Here is an 18259-nt window from a genome sequence, read left to right on the forward strand (position 1 = left end):
ACTTCAATAAGGTATATTGCTGATTGGAATCGATAGGCAGAAGTGATGCATGCTGGGAATGAAAAGGGCTCAAATTTGTGATCTCAGGTGATGAATTCGATAGTTTTTGAACCCTTTTCATTCCCAGCATGCATCATGTTTGCTTATTAATCGCTATCTACAATATACCTTATGAACAGAGCACATACAGATCTTGCAAAAGATGTTTATTTCTTGACTATCGACCCATGTTTAGCCAATCTATTCTCAACATGCAAATAAAGGGAACCTGTACAAAGTTATAGGAGTGTCATTTGATGTAATGAGGTGATGCATCATGTTGTAAAGGATCCTGGGAAGGGCAAGACGTCTTCTCTGACTGGATACTGACAACATCTCAAACTAATTGTAGCGCCAAATGACTCGCACAACTAACTTGATCATGTCAAATCAGCGGCTGTGGCCAAATATTATAGGCATATTCTGCATACATAAATAAGTATGTACCCTAGCTACAACTATGATCAGTGGTACTTTTATGGATATTATATTGAAAAAGTGTATATTTACTGGGTTTATTTTTGATAAAGTAAGAATGTGACATGTATGTGGTGATGTTGTTAGGGAAGATTGTTTTCTCTGGTAACAGTTTTATCTTGCCACCAGTACTTCACTGCTAAATAAAGACCTAATTAAAAAGACTAGTTTTGCGCCTGACATCAGAGCAAAGGCGCAACATGATTGATTGCTGACTTGCGCAGTACAGCATTTTTGGTCTACTTGACAGGACGTCATAAGCGAACTAGTCTTTTTAATTCGGTCTTCAATTATATATATCAATGGATTGGAGACAATCCTTGTGCTGTAGAGTATTGAACCCTTGTAACCCATGTTGGGTATATGAGTGAATTGAAGAAAAAACATGGAAGCTTTCAAATTAGCCTTCTTTGGTGTATGGGTCGATTAATATAATATGGATAATGTAAAAGTGTAAATTTTCATGCAATTCATTTTTGCGCTTGCTAATTGTCAACTTTTTTACTTTGCATGAGTCGTGTATCTGTCTGTGTGTCAACAATTATGTAAGACAGTTTTTGGTTAAAACTTGGTCTCGTATGAAGAGTTCAAATCTTATTGCAAGCAAACTTCTGTCATTGCTGACTTTGGGAACATTCATGTATTGGCAGTGATCAAGTTCACATACTGAGGTTAAAGGGCAATTGAGGTTAACTTGTAAAAATACCATTATGTAAGGTTTGGATAAAAGTTGGTCTCATATGAACAGCAGCGTTGGAAATAGCTGGTATCGGGTAACAAAATGCTACACAATTTTGGAATTTAGTAGCAGTTTGATCTCATAGACTTACACACTGAAGTATGTGAATGTACTACCACCAAGAGAAAAGTAATGAAAGCAAATTTTGCAACGCATAAAAAAATGCAACCAAACTTAGAATATACAGGGTTCCCCTAAGACATATGAGAACAGGATTGGCTAATAAACACACAGCAATAACATTGGCTATGAGAGTCATGCCACTGCTGCTCAGCAGTGTACCGCTTAGTGACTGTTGCTTGCAGAAAATGCAAGTGGCATGATGAAGCATCACACCGCTCAGCGACAAATGGTAGAAAGTATGAAACCAGCATTAGACAGGGTAAGTGAGCTGCGTTAACTTTGCTGATCATGACTAAGAATACAATTTGGTTCAATATTTAAATGTAAAGTATGAAGCTGTACCTCACCAAAGTTGGAATGGGTCTTTCATAACTACTTGAACAATCTATATGACAGATCGTGAAGGTGTGGTTGGTAGCCCACTGAATAATGTCACAACTGTAATGTACATGTACATTAAATAATGTAAATGGGTTTTAACAGGGTTATACGCTTAAGTGTCAAGTACAGTAAACCACAGAATTAAGGTAATAGTTGTGTTAATTCCTAAATAAAGACTAATATGTCAAAATTAAAACAAGCATCCAATACCTGTACTCTTTAGCTCTGATTTAAGACTTTATTTGTTGAAATTGGTTGAGAAGTAAAGAGACGATGATCTAAAACCTAATAAAGAAACAAAATCAAAAGTTGCACTTTTGTGTTCTAAATCAATGAAAGCATGACACTAGTTTTAACGTGCTTATCAATGGAAGCACGGCGCTAATGGAATGGAGCAAAGTCAGCAAACTGCAACTTTTAAATTAGTATCTTCCTTGGGTTTGGGGATCACTGTGTCTTTATTTCTTGAACAATTTCAACGAATGGGGTCTTAAATTCGAGCTAAAAGATGCAGCTAGCTGCTGGTTCCATATGACATCTGTCTTTGTTTAGGATATACAGGGGGTGAACATAACTGGTACCTTAATTATTTGGCTTACTGTATAATCAATTATAATATAATTATATAGATATATAAATTCAAACTTTTAAGGAAATATACAGGCTCAGTAGAAATAGTGCTTTCATGTAAAACGGACATCTTAACTATTCCAAATCAGGGTACTGAAATAGCTCACTTCATTCAAAGCAAATATAACCAATGCTACCTATCTATCATACATGTGAACTTGTAATGTATATCACATGATTTGTCATTCTCAAAGTTTATCTTTCAATGATATTTAATGAACTGTGTTACTGTTTACTGTGCAGCACCTTGGTACAGATGTGTGCTTTATACCATTGTTAGTATTGTCAGGGTGGAATTTGGCAGAGTCCGAGAGTCGACTCGCAGAGACTCCGTAAAAGTCCTATTGCGAGAGTCCATGTGGACTCTCGCTGGAAATTATCGGCTCAGCGAACTTACGTTTTTCCATGTTTACAACAAGAGCAGTTTCCGATTTTAATCAACACTACCAATTTGTCAATAGCTGCAATGACATATATGGAAGTGAGCGTATGATGACACATATATTAAAAACTTAACTTTGTCAGTTTATTTGTTAGTTTGTTTGTTTGAATGCATTTTACGTAGGCCTACATGTAATACCTTTTGGACTCCCGCAAGATTGTACAACGAGAATCCATTTACGGGAATCCATGGACTCTCGCAAAACTCTCTTGCGAGAATCCACTTGGACTCCTGTGGCACTTTACAAAATTCCACCCCTGATTGTACATGGTGGGTTATACCATTGCTAAATATTGTATATACATGGCAAGTTATTTTCAGAACAGATTCATATTAGGCAAAAAAAAAACTTTGTTTGCTTGCCCTCCACCGCCGACCCAAAACTTTGTTGACATCATCAAATGTGATGTCACCTGATCAGTTTCGTCTCTAGCCGTTTCAAAGAAAACATCAGAGCTAAAATGAAAGATAGAGATAAAAAGACTTAATCGCGTCTGACGTGACTGTCAATTACGATCCTTGATTGGTTTATAGCGTGCAAAAGGAAGGCCGATGTAGCTGGAGTAGTGCACGTCAGAATATGACCGTTGATAGGTCAATGGGCTGAGGCTTTCTTAGTTACGAACCACTGATCAAAATGATCACAACACAAAGCCTATGGCATATCATAATGAGCCCAGGCTTGAACCAGTAACCAATTGTTACTAATGTGCACTATGGCAGCTTAATTACAATGTTAGTGCAATATTACAAATCAGGAATCTTTCACAATACTATTAGAGGTTTTGAGAGTGAAATACTGTTAACTTAGAAAAAAATTACCCTTGCAGTACCATTTTGTATTGGGGCAAAATGAATTATTTGGGAAATTGTTCCAACAATAAAATATTACAGAACTTGCATTTTCAGGTCATCTGAAGGAAAATACCATATGGCATAATGAATATTTTTTGCAACTTTGAAATAACAATGATAAAATCCCAGCATGTCAGTGAACTTGAAGATGGTCATGGTGTGAACATAGACCCTGTTCCTTCTACAGTCTATGGTGTGAACCAGGATTTAAAACTGCTGTTTGAGGGACTGAGATTGCACAGTATAGGATCATCAAATACTTTTGTGCTAGTTAGTTAATCTTGGGCGATAATCAACCTGGCCAGTGTCAGTTGCGCCTGTACTTAACTTACACAATTTATTATAATTATAGTGTATATTTTCCACCTGGTGCTGTATATATAGCTCTATTTATGCTGTTTTATAAAATATTTAATATTAAATACTGAAATGACTGGTATTGCGTCTACTTTCTGGGTGCTGTGGTGTCCATTTGTGACACGATCAGGTCCATGGGGGCCAAAGGAGGCATTTTTGAAAATCGAGTTACTATTAATAGTATTATTATTACATTATACTTACTAGGCTATCATTTACGGAAAAAACAAAGGCCTAGCATACTTGGTTCTAAAGTTATGAAGTTTTATGATGTCTATTTTTTAATGTTTTTTATTGGGTTTTTTACTCCATATTTTTACCTTTATCTCCGTTTCAAATTTGCCGCCTTTGGCCCCCATGGACCAGATTGTGTCACATTTGTGGTTTGTTTATCCAATGAGTAAAATGGGTTATTCCAATGGAATCCATTTGAAATCCATACACCCTTTATGGAAGACATGACCTTATGGAAGACATGACCCCTGCCCAATGTTGTGCCTATTTTTGCATTTTTCTCAAATACTATAGCGCATTGGTGACAAGTAAGATATTTATATTATAGGGGCAAGGACTACAACTACTCCACTGGAAATTTTATTTCAACACAGACAACAGTTGTGGAGTTAAGCGCTTCAGACTCGAGTATTATGCGTACAATATTGTATGTACAATATATGTTATTTAATCTATTGTTATTCTATTTCCAGTAATGTTTAAGTTCTAACGAATGTTTGATGACTAAAAATCGATAATATGTTACATACAATATCTAGCAGAAATATATTATCGATTTTACGCCATCAAACATTCGTTAGAACTTAAACATTACTGGAAATAGAATGGCAATAGATTAAATAATGTATATATTGTACATACAATATTGTACGCATAATAAAAAAGTCTGTATACTGCTTTAGTCAAAAAGAGGAAAACCAATATTTGATCAATAAATCAATAACTACTTGGCCTTGAGTTGCTGCATTTTCAGTTCAGTAGTTGTAGTCCTTTCCCCTATGTATACATCTTACTTGTCACCAATGTGCTATAATTTTGAGAAAAATGCAAAAATAGGCACAAAATTGGCCAGGATGTAGTACCTCTTAATTTCCAACACAGGGGTGTAGATTTCAAAAGGAAAAAACCTATTTAGGTAAGGCAATTTGAAATATACATTGTACATGTACTCCCTGTGTGAAAGATTAAGGTCATGTCTTCCATAGGGGTGTATGGACTTGCTGAACTTTTGGGTTGTTCCTTACAGGTTTTTAATTTCATGAAAAGGGTTAGAACCCTGGGGGGACCACTTGTATATCACCTGTGTACAAAAAGCAAGTAAAAGGTCTTTTTTTATAGCCGGGCAAGATGCATTCATGAGTATCTCGTTTAGGGTATCAAAAACAGCAAAAGTGGGGAACCCATTTTTGATGAATCTCTGGCAGACACACCTGAAACAGCACACAAACAAAATCTGCAAAAAATAAGTTTCCAATATTTTACTTATTTATTGATTATTTCAAAATAATCTTTTTAGATTGCTAATTCAACACAATTAATATGTAGCTCACTTTTTAATACAATTTAATACTACTTGTCAATAGTGGTAGCTTGGCCAATTTTCACACACTGAACTTTGATGTTGTGACATTTTCATAAACAAGGGCATTATGTTTCCAGTTTTCCTTGATAATTCCTCAACAAATGCCACAGCTGAGAGCTCTACTTTAGTTGACCTCAAGTTCGTTAGTGATGGTAAGCACACTCACAATCCGCCCTTGTACAAGCGTTGGACTGGTATGCTCTCAGCAGAGCAGCTTTACATATCGTCACCCTCATAACGAAATTTGCAATTTTGATTTTCTGAGTAATAAACCATAATTAATCAACTTTCCAGCCACATTCTTCATTAACTTGTGGAATACATCACATAGATAGAGATGTATTCCACAAGTTAATGAAGAATGCGGCTGAAAATTTGATTAATTATGGGTTTATTACTCAGAAAATCAAAATTGCAAATAAGAAACATGTAAAAATTACTTGGGCAGTTTTGTTATGAGGGTGATGATATGTGATTTGATGCTGTGACCAACAAAACATACATGTACACCAAAGTTATTTTTAGTTCTACATTATAATTATGTACTGTAGTCTGTTACTTCTCATTGAACAGCCAGGGACACATTGGTTAGTAGGCTGCATTGATACATTTGTAGCTGCTCAATAGAATCAATTAAGTAATAAAAACACAACTTAATTTACCTAGCTTTGAAGCAGTTACTTTCCTTTGAAAGTGACTTATTTTTTAGTAGCAGTATTTCTCCTGTTTCCAACCTTGAGTAATTAAGGTCCATAATTTCTTTTCTTTTTTCAATTTTTAAAAAGGGTTTTTTACCAATACAGATATTTTACCAATGACATAATATATATTGGTATTGAACAGATAACCAATCTGATAATCAGTTCAGCCTTAAGGTGGTAGTACACCCTGGCCAATTTTGTGCCTATTTTTGCATTCTTCTCAAAAATTATAGCGCATTGGCAACAAGTAAGATATGTACATATTATAGGGGCAAAGACTACAATTACTGCACAGGAAATTTTATTTCAGCACAGACAACAGTTGCGGAGTAATTACTGTCAAAAATGAGGGGAAACCAATATTTGATCAATAAATCAATAACTACTTGTCTTGAGTCACTGAAATTCCAGTGTATTAACTGGATTCCTTGCCCCTATAATATAACTTTTGTTACCAGTGTTTTATTAGTTTTTGAGAAAAATGCAAAAATAGTCCCAAATTTATCAAGGGGTGTAGTACCCCCTTAAATACTGTAAAAGTGGAAATTTTTGCGTGATTAATTGTTCACGCTTTTCCAATTTTGAAATGATTCCCTGGTTTTAAATTCTCGATTCTAGTTTCATAACATTGATTGACCTATACACATATGGAATATATTTGCGCATTGTTATTTTTGCGGTGGCAGCTTGGAACATGAAAATAAATGTCACACAAAACTTTCCACAATAATATAAACAGATGGTGCAACGACAAGTGGTAAAGTCCAGCACTTGGGGGATGAGGCTGTTGATCACAAAATGCCCCTTTAATAAAATAATTAAGAAGCACACCACAAATTTAAATCAATGTTATCCAAGTATTTCGAGCAGGTAGTAGTGCAATTAAATTGAACCAATTACTTTGGTAAATACTTCCTGCAATTGTTCTACATGTTCAAGGTCGGGATTAGAATTTGATTGTTTTGAGCATGACCAGCAGTAAGATCAAATAAAACACTAATCCCCATTGCATGTATTTTTTGTTTGTTTGTTCAACAAGATTTATTTCATAAGATCAACTTTTCTTTTTTATAATAATACTCATCAGATAAAATATGTCACCATGTCCGTTATACTCAATAAAATGGCTTTGGAAAAAAACGTCACAACTTATTATACACAAAATACTCAATAAAATGGCTACAGCTTGGTAAAAATGTCACAACTTATCATAAGCAAAGTGAGAAACTGCCCTAGATTGCCTCTGGTTTATAGTCTGTATACCTTCCTCAAGTCAGTAATTTAGATATTGTTTTTTTTGTATCTCTAAATGTAATGATGAGTAGTATATAAAAGTATACATTTTCAGAAAGGAAATGATGCAAGGAATCCAACTAACATAACAGATTCCTGCAAAATTGAACAGTTAAAAAAAAATGTTGATTTTACTTTACTGACTCGAGTAAGATATACAGACTACATGTATACCAATAGTGTTGAGACCAATGGCAGGCATAATGTCTTTGTGACATTCCAGCAAAACCATAGTCCAAATGTTAAAACCAATCAAGTCGAAGTTCCAAGCCCCTTAAACTTAAAGTCTTATTACCGTATTGGTCCGAGTATAGTCCCACCCGTTTTTAGGTGAAAATTTTTCACAATTGGGGGTGGGATTATACTCAATTTCAAAAAAAAAAAAAAAAATTGTAAAGTTTTTTTTTTGGTTTTGGAGTGTCCCTGGACCTAGACTTAAGATGAAAATTGATAATTTGTATTCATGTCATACTCTATTAATGATATCAAAATGCATTGAATTTGAATGCATTTTGATATCCTTAATAGAGTATGACATGAATACAAATTTTTTTTTTTAGGTCAACCATGAATGATCCTAGCATCTAGGTCTAGGTCCAGGGACACTCCAAAACCGAAAAAAAAAAAAACTTAAAAAACCAAAAAAATGTGGGACTATACTCGGACTAATACAGTATTAGCAATGTACAAGTTTCTTTCAGGTCCCACATATCAGCGATGGTATCAGCAATCATCATGACATTTGTGTGCCATATTTATCAAGTACTGTGTGTTCAATACTCAAGCCACAGGTGACAGGTACTCATGTCATACAAGCACATTCAGATCACAAATGCCACTTAATGGTGTCAAAAAATCCACAAGTGCCTGAAAAAATCCTGTAAGAACTTCGTGCACACGATAATTTCAGGCAAATTTAGTAAACTCGGTTTAGTTCCTGATGGCATTGGCCTGTCGGTGTCAACCGTGTGATCCTTCAACCATTGCTTCAGGTGTCACCTCATGACACGAGATGTGTAGTTACGATGTGTATCACCTTCAGCCCTGCATAACTTTTGCTGTTGATGTTTTACTGTTTGCGAGTGCAAGGCAGACGTTGGAGTACCGGTATTATATTGCTTCCAGGTCAGTCAAAGTCCATAATTCATGTCCATTATTTGGCTAAAACGTTGGTTAGCTCTGACCAGGTGGTTGGCCCTGCATCTGTTTCATCATGGCTTCATCTTGCATAGATTTCTCAGTTAATTTTTTACCAAGACTTTCATGGACTTCGAGATACTTGGCTACACATCGATCTAAGCACACAGATTCACCCTTGGACAGCTCACCATCTCTGTATGTTGGTGGAATACACTTTTCTGGCATGCCGTTGTCATTCTGTGGAATATAAAAACAATGAAATAACAGAATTATGGAGCAACTTGCAAATAAACATATTTGGTAGATCAAGATTTCTAGTTTCTTGAACTTTTCGATATGTACACGACAGTGTCCATTTACTGTACTGTGAAATCATGAACCAGTAATTTAGATCATAATGGGTATAGCATCCGAAAAAGTTGCTCAAATGACACATTATGACGTCGCGCCGGCGCCAGCGAATTGTTAGCATGTAACCCCTTTAAAATTAGCAAACATTGCTATGATCTTCTGAAGAAAAGATACAGATGCCATCTTTATTTTATAGAATTAAAATTTATATATAAAAAGCTCTTCAAAGTTTGAAAACTTTTAGATATATAAATGCGAAATGCAGTTTTTTAGGGGTTTTTTTTGGGCTTTAATTTTTTTTGTCTATGAGATGAGCTTTTTGATTTACAGGTATGGGATGCCAAACACAGCAATCAATGGTTTGGACCATTATTGTACATAGGCATCTGGTCGCATGTCATGAATTGGTCATCTTTTGTGTAACATAGGGCCTAATGTAAAATGAGGAAAATATCACTAATTGTGATTCACTTCAACACAACTTTTAATAAATACATTTTAGACCATTATAAGTATATATTTCTGGAAAGCTTATAAGGATGCCAAATCAACAAAATATAACATCATAATACAGGGTGGGTAAGAAATATACAGGGTGGAAGCAGGGACAGACTTAGGTTTCAGTTTTCTACTGGCCCTTCGGGCCAGTGAAATGGCAAATCTAGTGGCCCTGCAATAAATTTACTGGCCCAGCTTTTTCAATATGTTCTACTGCAAACAAAAAAAACCCAACTTTTTTGTCAGTGCTTTTGGGGAAAAATCTATTTTTAATCATTTGTCATCATACAATGCATGTGTATCAATCATATCGCAAATATCATCAAAAAATCCAAATTATTTGATATTCCTCGTTTTCTGATGTGCTCTCACAAAAAATATGTGGAAACATCACTATCCGAGCCCTTAGAGTCAAGCAAACCTTAACATTTTAATTTGTTTGTACTGAATGTAGGCTACTCAATGTAGAGAGTGCAGTCACTAACACAAGTTTAGTCAGTAGTCCTGCCTTTTTTAGTTCCAAAAGTTTCAAACTAGGCGGTATTTGCAGTATCGCTATCATCATCAGATATAATTATGTAGCGCATGGAAGAGCTAAGTAGTACATAGGCCTATTACCATCGTAAAAAGCGGCCGTATATTTCCAACTTGCTAGCAACTCAAGAATAAGAATATATTAAAATATTATACAAAAAAAATCATTGAATAAAGATATAAATTTCAAGTGACAGGCAGAGCAGACAACTGTAAATATGACCATCACTGATATCTTGTCTCGTAAGTGTTATATCAGGCTCAAAAATCTAGTAGGCCGCTTGGCCAGCATTGTTGGAAGTTTACTGGCCCGATGCAAAATCCACTGGCCCCGGGCCACCGGGCCACTGCTTAAATCCATCCCTGTGTGGAAGTTAACATCAACAAAATTAGCATCTTCCTTGTCACAGTGAACCCCATATTTTTCTTTTCTGAAAGCTATGTAGCTCAAAATAAATATGGATTCAGAAAGACATTTCATGGGCCCATCAAACAAATTAGGAAGAAAGAGTTTGGTATCCCTTGTGTTAAACATACAGGGTGGTCAAAAATATTTGTGGTCAAAGATATTTATCAATCAAAACTTTTTTCCTCCATTTCTGGCACTAAAACTAATAGCATAATTGAATTCCTCATCAAATTTCCTTAAAAATATGTGTACTTTTGAATAAGCAGGATGATTCGGGCCAAAAGATAGGCCATTTAGAAAAGTCAGAGCATTACGTGTACACTTTGTACAGTAACATATAGGAAAAATTGTCTTAATTAGCATTTAATTAGGCAATTAATTAGTTACATCTTTTGTTACAGTTGATCTACTGTAGATCTACAATCCAGGATGATATATGTGCAATTCTTAGTCAGTGGGAGTGGTCTAGTTCGTAGACACATGTTTGATTGGACAATCCCATGATTTCGGGTGCTGTCTATCAGGCCGTAGACGACCCCACGTCATCATGCGTCTTGATAATGCGTAACACGAGTGTAGAGGTGCGCGTATGTATCGCGCTGGATGCGTGACTAGTGCGGAATCTGTGAACGCGCTTAGCAGTACGCGCAACAGAATATGTGAAGTTGTAAAGAAGTTTCGTTCATTTTATATTAAGGGGAGTTTTTATGACGGTAACTTAGTTTTTGCTTTAAGAAAAATTGTTTACAGTTATTAAAATAATATTTAACTGACTAAGAATGAGAATAACGATAGGAATTTTAATTTTGTTTATCCTCTACCTATGATAGGCGACAGGCAGGTCCAATATTTTTTATCGTAGTGGATACGCTGCGCCGGCATCCACTACTCAAAAATATTGGACCTGCCTGTCGCTCTATCACACGGTAGAGGATAGGCAAAATAAAAATTCTATCGCTTATTCTCTAATTTGTGGTCCATGCTAGTTGTACTTTTTAAGATACAAAGGTTTGAAGTTTGCCATATTTTTACAATTTTGTGTACAACCCTATGGGGCTCCCCCGCCCCGGCTCCCCCATTGACACATCTTACATATTGAAGTATAAATCTGAAAGTAGTTGTCCAATTGACTTGGGGTTTTTTGTATTTGATAAAGAACATAATTATCTACAAAATGACACCAAACTTTCCACAATAGGTACTATACTTTTAGAATAAACCAAACTTGAAGTGTGAAGAAAACATTTTCATGTTACGGCTCCTCCATTTTTGGGTGACCTATTTGTGACATGCGACCATCTATGGGACTTTTTCCCATAATTTCACCAATGGGGGACTGGGGGTGGATCGGTTCCCGGTACACTATTTCAAAACCCAACTTATTAATCAGTTGCAGAACTTGCGGGGACCCTAAATGAGCAACTTCCCACATGTGCATTTTCAAAATTGTTCATAGGCCTACTTGCCGAGAATTTTCAGAATAAATGTACAAATCAAAGAATTTTGATAACAATCAAACCCTATTCATTATGCCGCTTATTTACATGTAAATACTTGTCTGCAAGCGGAGCGGCACACCATTGACAATGCCGGCAGCAGCGGCATGACTCTGAAAGCCACTGCACTGTTGCCGCTTCTGGACTGGTGGAACTGCCACTGGCTGCTGCCACTGCAGTCAACCAAAAAATGAAAATCATTTCAGAGTGGCAAGCAAGCAAGTATGAAACCAGCATTTATAATGAGCATTATATTTTGCCTATAATATATAGTTCATACATACACGCTATGTAACAGCGCGTGATTGGTCGAGAGCCGGGCATAAACAGCGTTTATGCCCGGTGTCCCGGATGTGAGTCAAAAATCATGTTTTTTAATAATGTTACTTGTAATATTTTGTTATTATTTTGATGAAATAAGAATCACAAAATGTTCTGGTATGTGGTCGCATGTCATAAGTTGGGTACAATTTCCATTACATGGTCAAAAATGACAAAAAATGTATTTTTGGATATGTTGTACATATTGACAACCTCTAATAATTAACACAATTTTAAACCTTATCACATGCTTAATTTTTGAGATAATGCTTAATTACTTATTAATTAATACACAGGCGTCTATGTAAATCTCAATTTTCAAATGCGATTTTCTCAAATCGGACCTCAATTACAAAAATGACCGTAAAATTTTTATTTTATGCAAGAATGTCATCAGATTTGGAGGATATGGTCTCAATACATTAATGCTTCTAATGAACTATTTGAAATAATTGTACGTATGTTAATTACATTGTGAAGGTCAATGACCTTTTTACGAGTAATTAGCGAGACAGTTATTCTATTATTGAGGAAATGAATATCAAGAAGAGAAATGTACATTAGCATGTTGCTAAAAATACTGAAATTCAACTAGGATTTCATTAAAAATGGAAAAAATGGAACGTATAACCATTTAAAGGTGGTACTACACCCCTTGATAAATTTGTGACTATTTTTGCATTTTTCTCAAAAAATAATAACACATTGGTAACAAAAGTTATAAATGTAAATTATAGGGGTATTAGGAATCAAATTACTACACTGGAATTTCAGTGACTCAAGACAAGCAATACTTTATTTATGATAAGAAAAGAGGTACATTGTACTGCTAGAATGTACATCATTTGTTAACATATGGTCATTTTCACGGTAAAGGGTGTAACTTTGGATTTTTAACATTTTAATCCGTAGTGTTCTAATAAAGCCACAGAATTCCATAATTTTTGGCCACATAAGTCATCTAGTTAGCAGCTACCTTGGGTAGCATAATCAGCTTTGGGAGTTACTGCGTTCAGTTTTAGCAGGCTTAAATGTACTTAATATTGCCATTTTGAAAAACTATAAAAAACAGTAACATTTTTGTAAAACCCTGTGTTTTCTTCAGTTAGTTCATGGATAATTTTTCTTATCCTGAAAGTACAGTCATATGTTCAGTAAACACTGCCACATTAGATTTAATTGTGAACGGCCCTGTATTTTTGAGAACCGGACTTCGATATTTGTCGTTTCGAGGCTTCATTTTCCGTTAACAATTGTTAACAAACTTTGTGGGTGTAGCTTTGGTTCATAATTCTTGGTTATTTCTTCACTTCTTCTTGATTTATAACAGTTGTTATCTTAACTTGAAATGGGTAACAAAAATTAGCCGATTTGCAAGCTTTTAAAATTTTTATAAAATCTTGACTTCAAATAGCCGTTTTTCCGTTAACTTTTTTGAAGCCTTCGAAACAAACTGTTCAGCAAGCTTGTGCAAATATAAATAAAAGAGCTCATCCAATCTATTTATCAAAATGTAGCAAAGTAGATCCTCAAGTCACATGTTTTTAAACCGTGGAGATATATATCACCGTTTGAAAATGGGACCCAATACAAACTTTCCGTTAACAATTGAAGCCTCCGAAACAAATGAAGCCTCCGAAACAACAGTAAACTTAATTATCATCTATGCATATCTAAATTGGTGTGTTTCATACTGATATCTGCATTGTAATTATTACTTGATATGTGCAGAATGTCATAAATTAAAAAAAAAATTGACATTATGGTTAATGTTTGAAAAATATACTGATACCTTAAAAAGCCTGTTTCGGAGGCTTCACATGCAAAAAACACCATACTTAACAAATGGGTGAAAAAATTAATGTGTGATAAATCTACAATATCTGCCGCATAGAATCATTGATTCAATACACACAAGAAAATAACAGATTAGATGATCCCAACACTGTTGTTTTCAAAAAAACTACTTCTGCAATGTTTAACAATTGTTAACATGAAGCCTCCGAAACAAAAAAAAAATGACTTGCTGTGATAATTTAATTTTTGTCACAACTGAAATTCAATACTTAGAAGCAAAGCATGAAAATTGGTAATTGTGATATTTTTTACCTATTTTTTATGTCAACTTGTAGTACTTAGCTAAATATTTTACTTTTATGATCACCTGTGTTGTTAACTGAAGCCTCCGAAACACAAATCGCTTGAATTGCCAATTCTAAAAAATAACTCCAATTTCTGTGAAACTTGGATGGGAGGTTCCTTTCATCAAGTAGTATTTGTACATGAAGTTAGACATTCAAATTATTTTAGGAACCCAATTAAAACTTAAAAATATGTTTAAGGTTTGGAAATTTCCATTGTAAATGACACTTGATGTTAAAAAAATTTCAAAACTGCAATTACAAACATAGCAAAACATGGTATAAAATTTAACTTATATCTGTTGACTTACTTTGGAATGGAATTTCACATGTATTCCAGCTTTCATGTCAAAATTTTCTGAGGTTATGTAAAATACATTTTTCTTAGATTTTAACCAAAATGTTATGCAAATGTCAAATTTTTATTAGAAATCAAAAGGTTTAAGCCTTGAAACATTATTTTACTTGAATTTAAGTTGCTTCTATGCATGATTTCAGTAAACAGAAACATATTTAAGTGGTTTGAAATTTTGACCCTAAAAATCAAAAGTTACACCCTTTACCGTGAAAATGACCATATGTAATGAACCCCTTGTCTTAAATCACTGAAATTTCGGTGAAGTATATTGGATTCCTTGCCCCAATAATATACATAAATTTTGTTACCAGTGTGTATACAAAATGTAGTAATTTTGTAGTTACTTTTTGAGATAAATGCAAAATTAGTCACAAAATTTACCAGGGTGTGTAGTACCACCTTAAGTAGTCAGTAATTGTTTTAGTTGTACAAATTCAACATTCAAAGCCGTCAATACATCATACCGCCACTAGATTTGAAAAAGTAACCAGTAGTTTTGACATGCTGACATGTGAATTTTCACATCTGCCCTATTGCAGAGTCCCGCATCCGCCTGCTCCACATCCGCCTGCTCCTCCACCCCTGGCATTTTTCATTTCAACTGATGTGAATTTTTTACTGAATAATATATAATTATATGCTTCAGTAGATTGAATAAGTATAAAATTAGGCTTAAAATGAGGTATCAACCACTGCTGTAGAATATGGGGTTACAGAAAGCCAATCAAATTTGTAACACAATTTTCAGAAAGTGTAATCCCTCCACCCTTTTTGCATACCCAACTTATGACATGCGACCATGTACGAGGCAAGCGGCCCCTCGGGCATAAACAACCGTTTAGTCATGAAAATATATGAATGAACCCCTAATTCCATGCTCTATCTCTATCCAGTCGTCGTGGATAATACTAAAATAGATAGATTTCTTGATCAAAAATAATGTGATTGTTGTGAATTTCAAATTTTCATGTCATGATTTGTTTTTTTAAATGTACTCTTGAGTCTTTAGGTATGCTAGGTGAATTCAAATTTGCCATCAAACTGCATCATTTTATATATCAAACAAAGCCAAAACTGAAAACCTTGATTTCATAGCACTTTCCGTAGCAAAGTTACATCTTGTCAAAGACTGACTTTCATCAAAAAGATTCAGCTAGCAAAATTCCCCAAAACGGCATTTCGGGGTGTTTCTAGATCTTAGTCTCATGGCGATAGCAGCTTTTTTTAATGGCACTGCTATCAAAATCCCTCTAAAATTCCATGTGCGGGTGACTTATCACCATAAAAAATCATATATTTGGGTCAAGTGAAGTATAGAAAACATATTTGTAGGTTTCTTTCTTCGGGCACAAGTTTTAAATTTCTATGTAAAAATGCATTGACATTGTCTGCGAATTTGGCTGACCAGCAAATGTGTTAACTAACGTCTAAGGTTTGCCTGGGCTGGGTTACCTAGTCCTTAGTCCGAATAATCAGACCCAGAACAAATAATTAATTTCTGACATTATCGTGTACTGGGTCTGAACTGTTTTCATTCGAAATCTTGATGGCAAATTGGACAATAGAAGCACATGGTGCTACTTCACAGTTTTTTAATCCCCTATTCATGTTGCGTGAATCACTGATTTAGTCTCTATTGTGGACCATCCTTTTGATACTTGAGTATTTGGACAAGCGGAACAGGTTTGACAGGCCCCTTTGTCTACCTCTCTGTTTGTAAACAAACGAGGAGGTCGAAATCGTCCTCCTCGCCGAATACGAAAGTCAGCGTAATAGTACGGCACTACCTAGTCCTAGAGTCTTGTCGTCTTGACTTACCGATTATACATATCTGACATCATCTCGATCTCAAGCTCTGCAAGTAGCTGCATCTGTTGTTCTTGTGATAAATTACTAGCCATGGTTAATTTGCTTTAATTTGTTTTGCTTAAAAGTATACAATTCTATCTAGCTCAATGTAAATTGTAAGTAAGCTTTAAAAATCAGTGACTTGCAGTGCAATGCAATCACATGTTCCGTTACTTCAGGTCAAAGGTTAATCTTGTCGATAGTATTGAAGATCGATCAATTTGTTGAAGGTCTTGGCTGTTACATCTAGAAGTCTTCCTCCTTTCGTAAAGCTGGAAAGTCTGGGAAGAACCTCAAATGCCCAAATTAGCTATTTCGTTTGGATTTAGGGGCTCTGCAATAAATTAGGGGTGGTGCAATAATTATGTGTACCCCAAGGTGGTGAATATAGGGGAGTGGTCAGAAGTAGTTTGGTGGGGGGGCTGGAAAAAAAATGTTTAACCTGCTAGTAGGCCTACGTTTGTTCTGGTTTTACAATTTAAAATTGTTCAAAATAGGTTATTTTGTATTTTTGGTTGCTAAAGTTTTTACACCCTCCTCCCTACTATGTTCCAAATAACTTTTTAACCACCCCTGTTCACACACCCAAAACTTCATAACTCCAACCCCCATGATCTCAAGTAGGCCTACACATTTTCCAGCCCCCTCCCCCCACCACTGAGGTAGGCCTATATCTGAACACTCGCTATAGGGGGTCTAGAGGGCCCTTGTGTAAAGCAGTGCTGGATCTTGGCTACCCTCTTTATGTCTGAAATAAAGTAAATAAAAACTAATTTTTAAGGTGATTTTTGGCACGGCGATGAAACTTTCACATAATTATTGCACCATCCTTTATATATGAGCCCAGGGGTGCGGGGGTAAAATTTTGGGGGAAACAATTTTTTGGCCAGTGAGCAGAAGGGGACAGCAGCATTTTTATTTGACTGGCGGGCCAAAGCTCGGGGGGAGGCACTCAACTTAGTCTTTGGAAATGACAGGGTCACAGGGATGGGATGTTTGGACAGCAGTTCGAAACTAAGGGTCTTTCGGTGACAGCCTAGACACTAAAAAAGGGGGGTCTTCAGTGAGAAGGTCAAAAAAGTGGGTGAGACTGGGGAAAATCATACCAAAAAAGGAGGTCATTCAGTGAACCGGGACGGGTGCGGGGGCTGGGCTTTCGGAGTGCGGGGGCTTAATAGCTAAAATTGAAACGGCTGATGATTTTTAACAAAGTGTGGGGGCGTCGGTTCAGCCCCCCCCCCAAAGCCACACCCCACTGAAGGGGGTCATTGAGTGAGACGGAGTTCAGTAGCTTTCAGTAAAAAGCTGTAAAACAAAAAGGAACACGCTGTAGTAAAAAAAATAGCAATGTATTCAGAGGCTGAGAATAAAATATGAGCTTCCCCCGGGTAAAATTTCTAAATGGCCCATCAAAATCGCTTGTGCCCCCCCCATCTCGGCCCGCCAAAAATCACTTGCCCTGCATCTCGCCCCGCCAAAAAATCTTTGCCCCCTTGCACATGCCAATTTTTTTGGATCCCAATTTTGAG

The 18259-nt window shown here is 35.7% G+C and overlaps 1 protein-coding gene across 1 annotated transcript; it reads right to left on the reverse strand.

Moving 5' to 3' along the window:
• Positions 1-8321: 8321 nt before the first annotated feature.
• Positions 8322-17001, reverse strand: LOC140155458 (mitochondrial import inner membrane translocase subunit Tim10-like). Its single transcript, XM_072178317.1, is given in 3 exon segments — positions 8322-8995; positions 8998-9011; positions 16701-17001. Coding segments are annotated over 3 exon segments (285 nt in total). The 5' UTR covers positions 16784-17001; the 3' UTR covers positions 8322-8807.
• Positions 17002-18259: the final 1258 nt, after the last annotated feature.

Source organism: Amphiura filiformis, chromosome 6 (assembly GCF_039555335.1).
Source record: "Amphiura filiformis chromosome 6, Afil_fr2py, whole genome shotgun sequence".
Taxonomy (NCBI): domain Eukaryota; kingdom Metazoa; phylum Echinodermata; class Ophiuroidea; order Amphilepidida; family Amphiuridae; genus Amphiura; species Amphiura filiformis.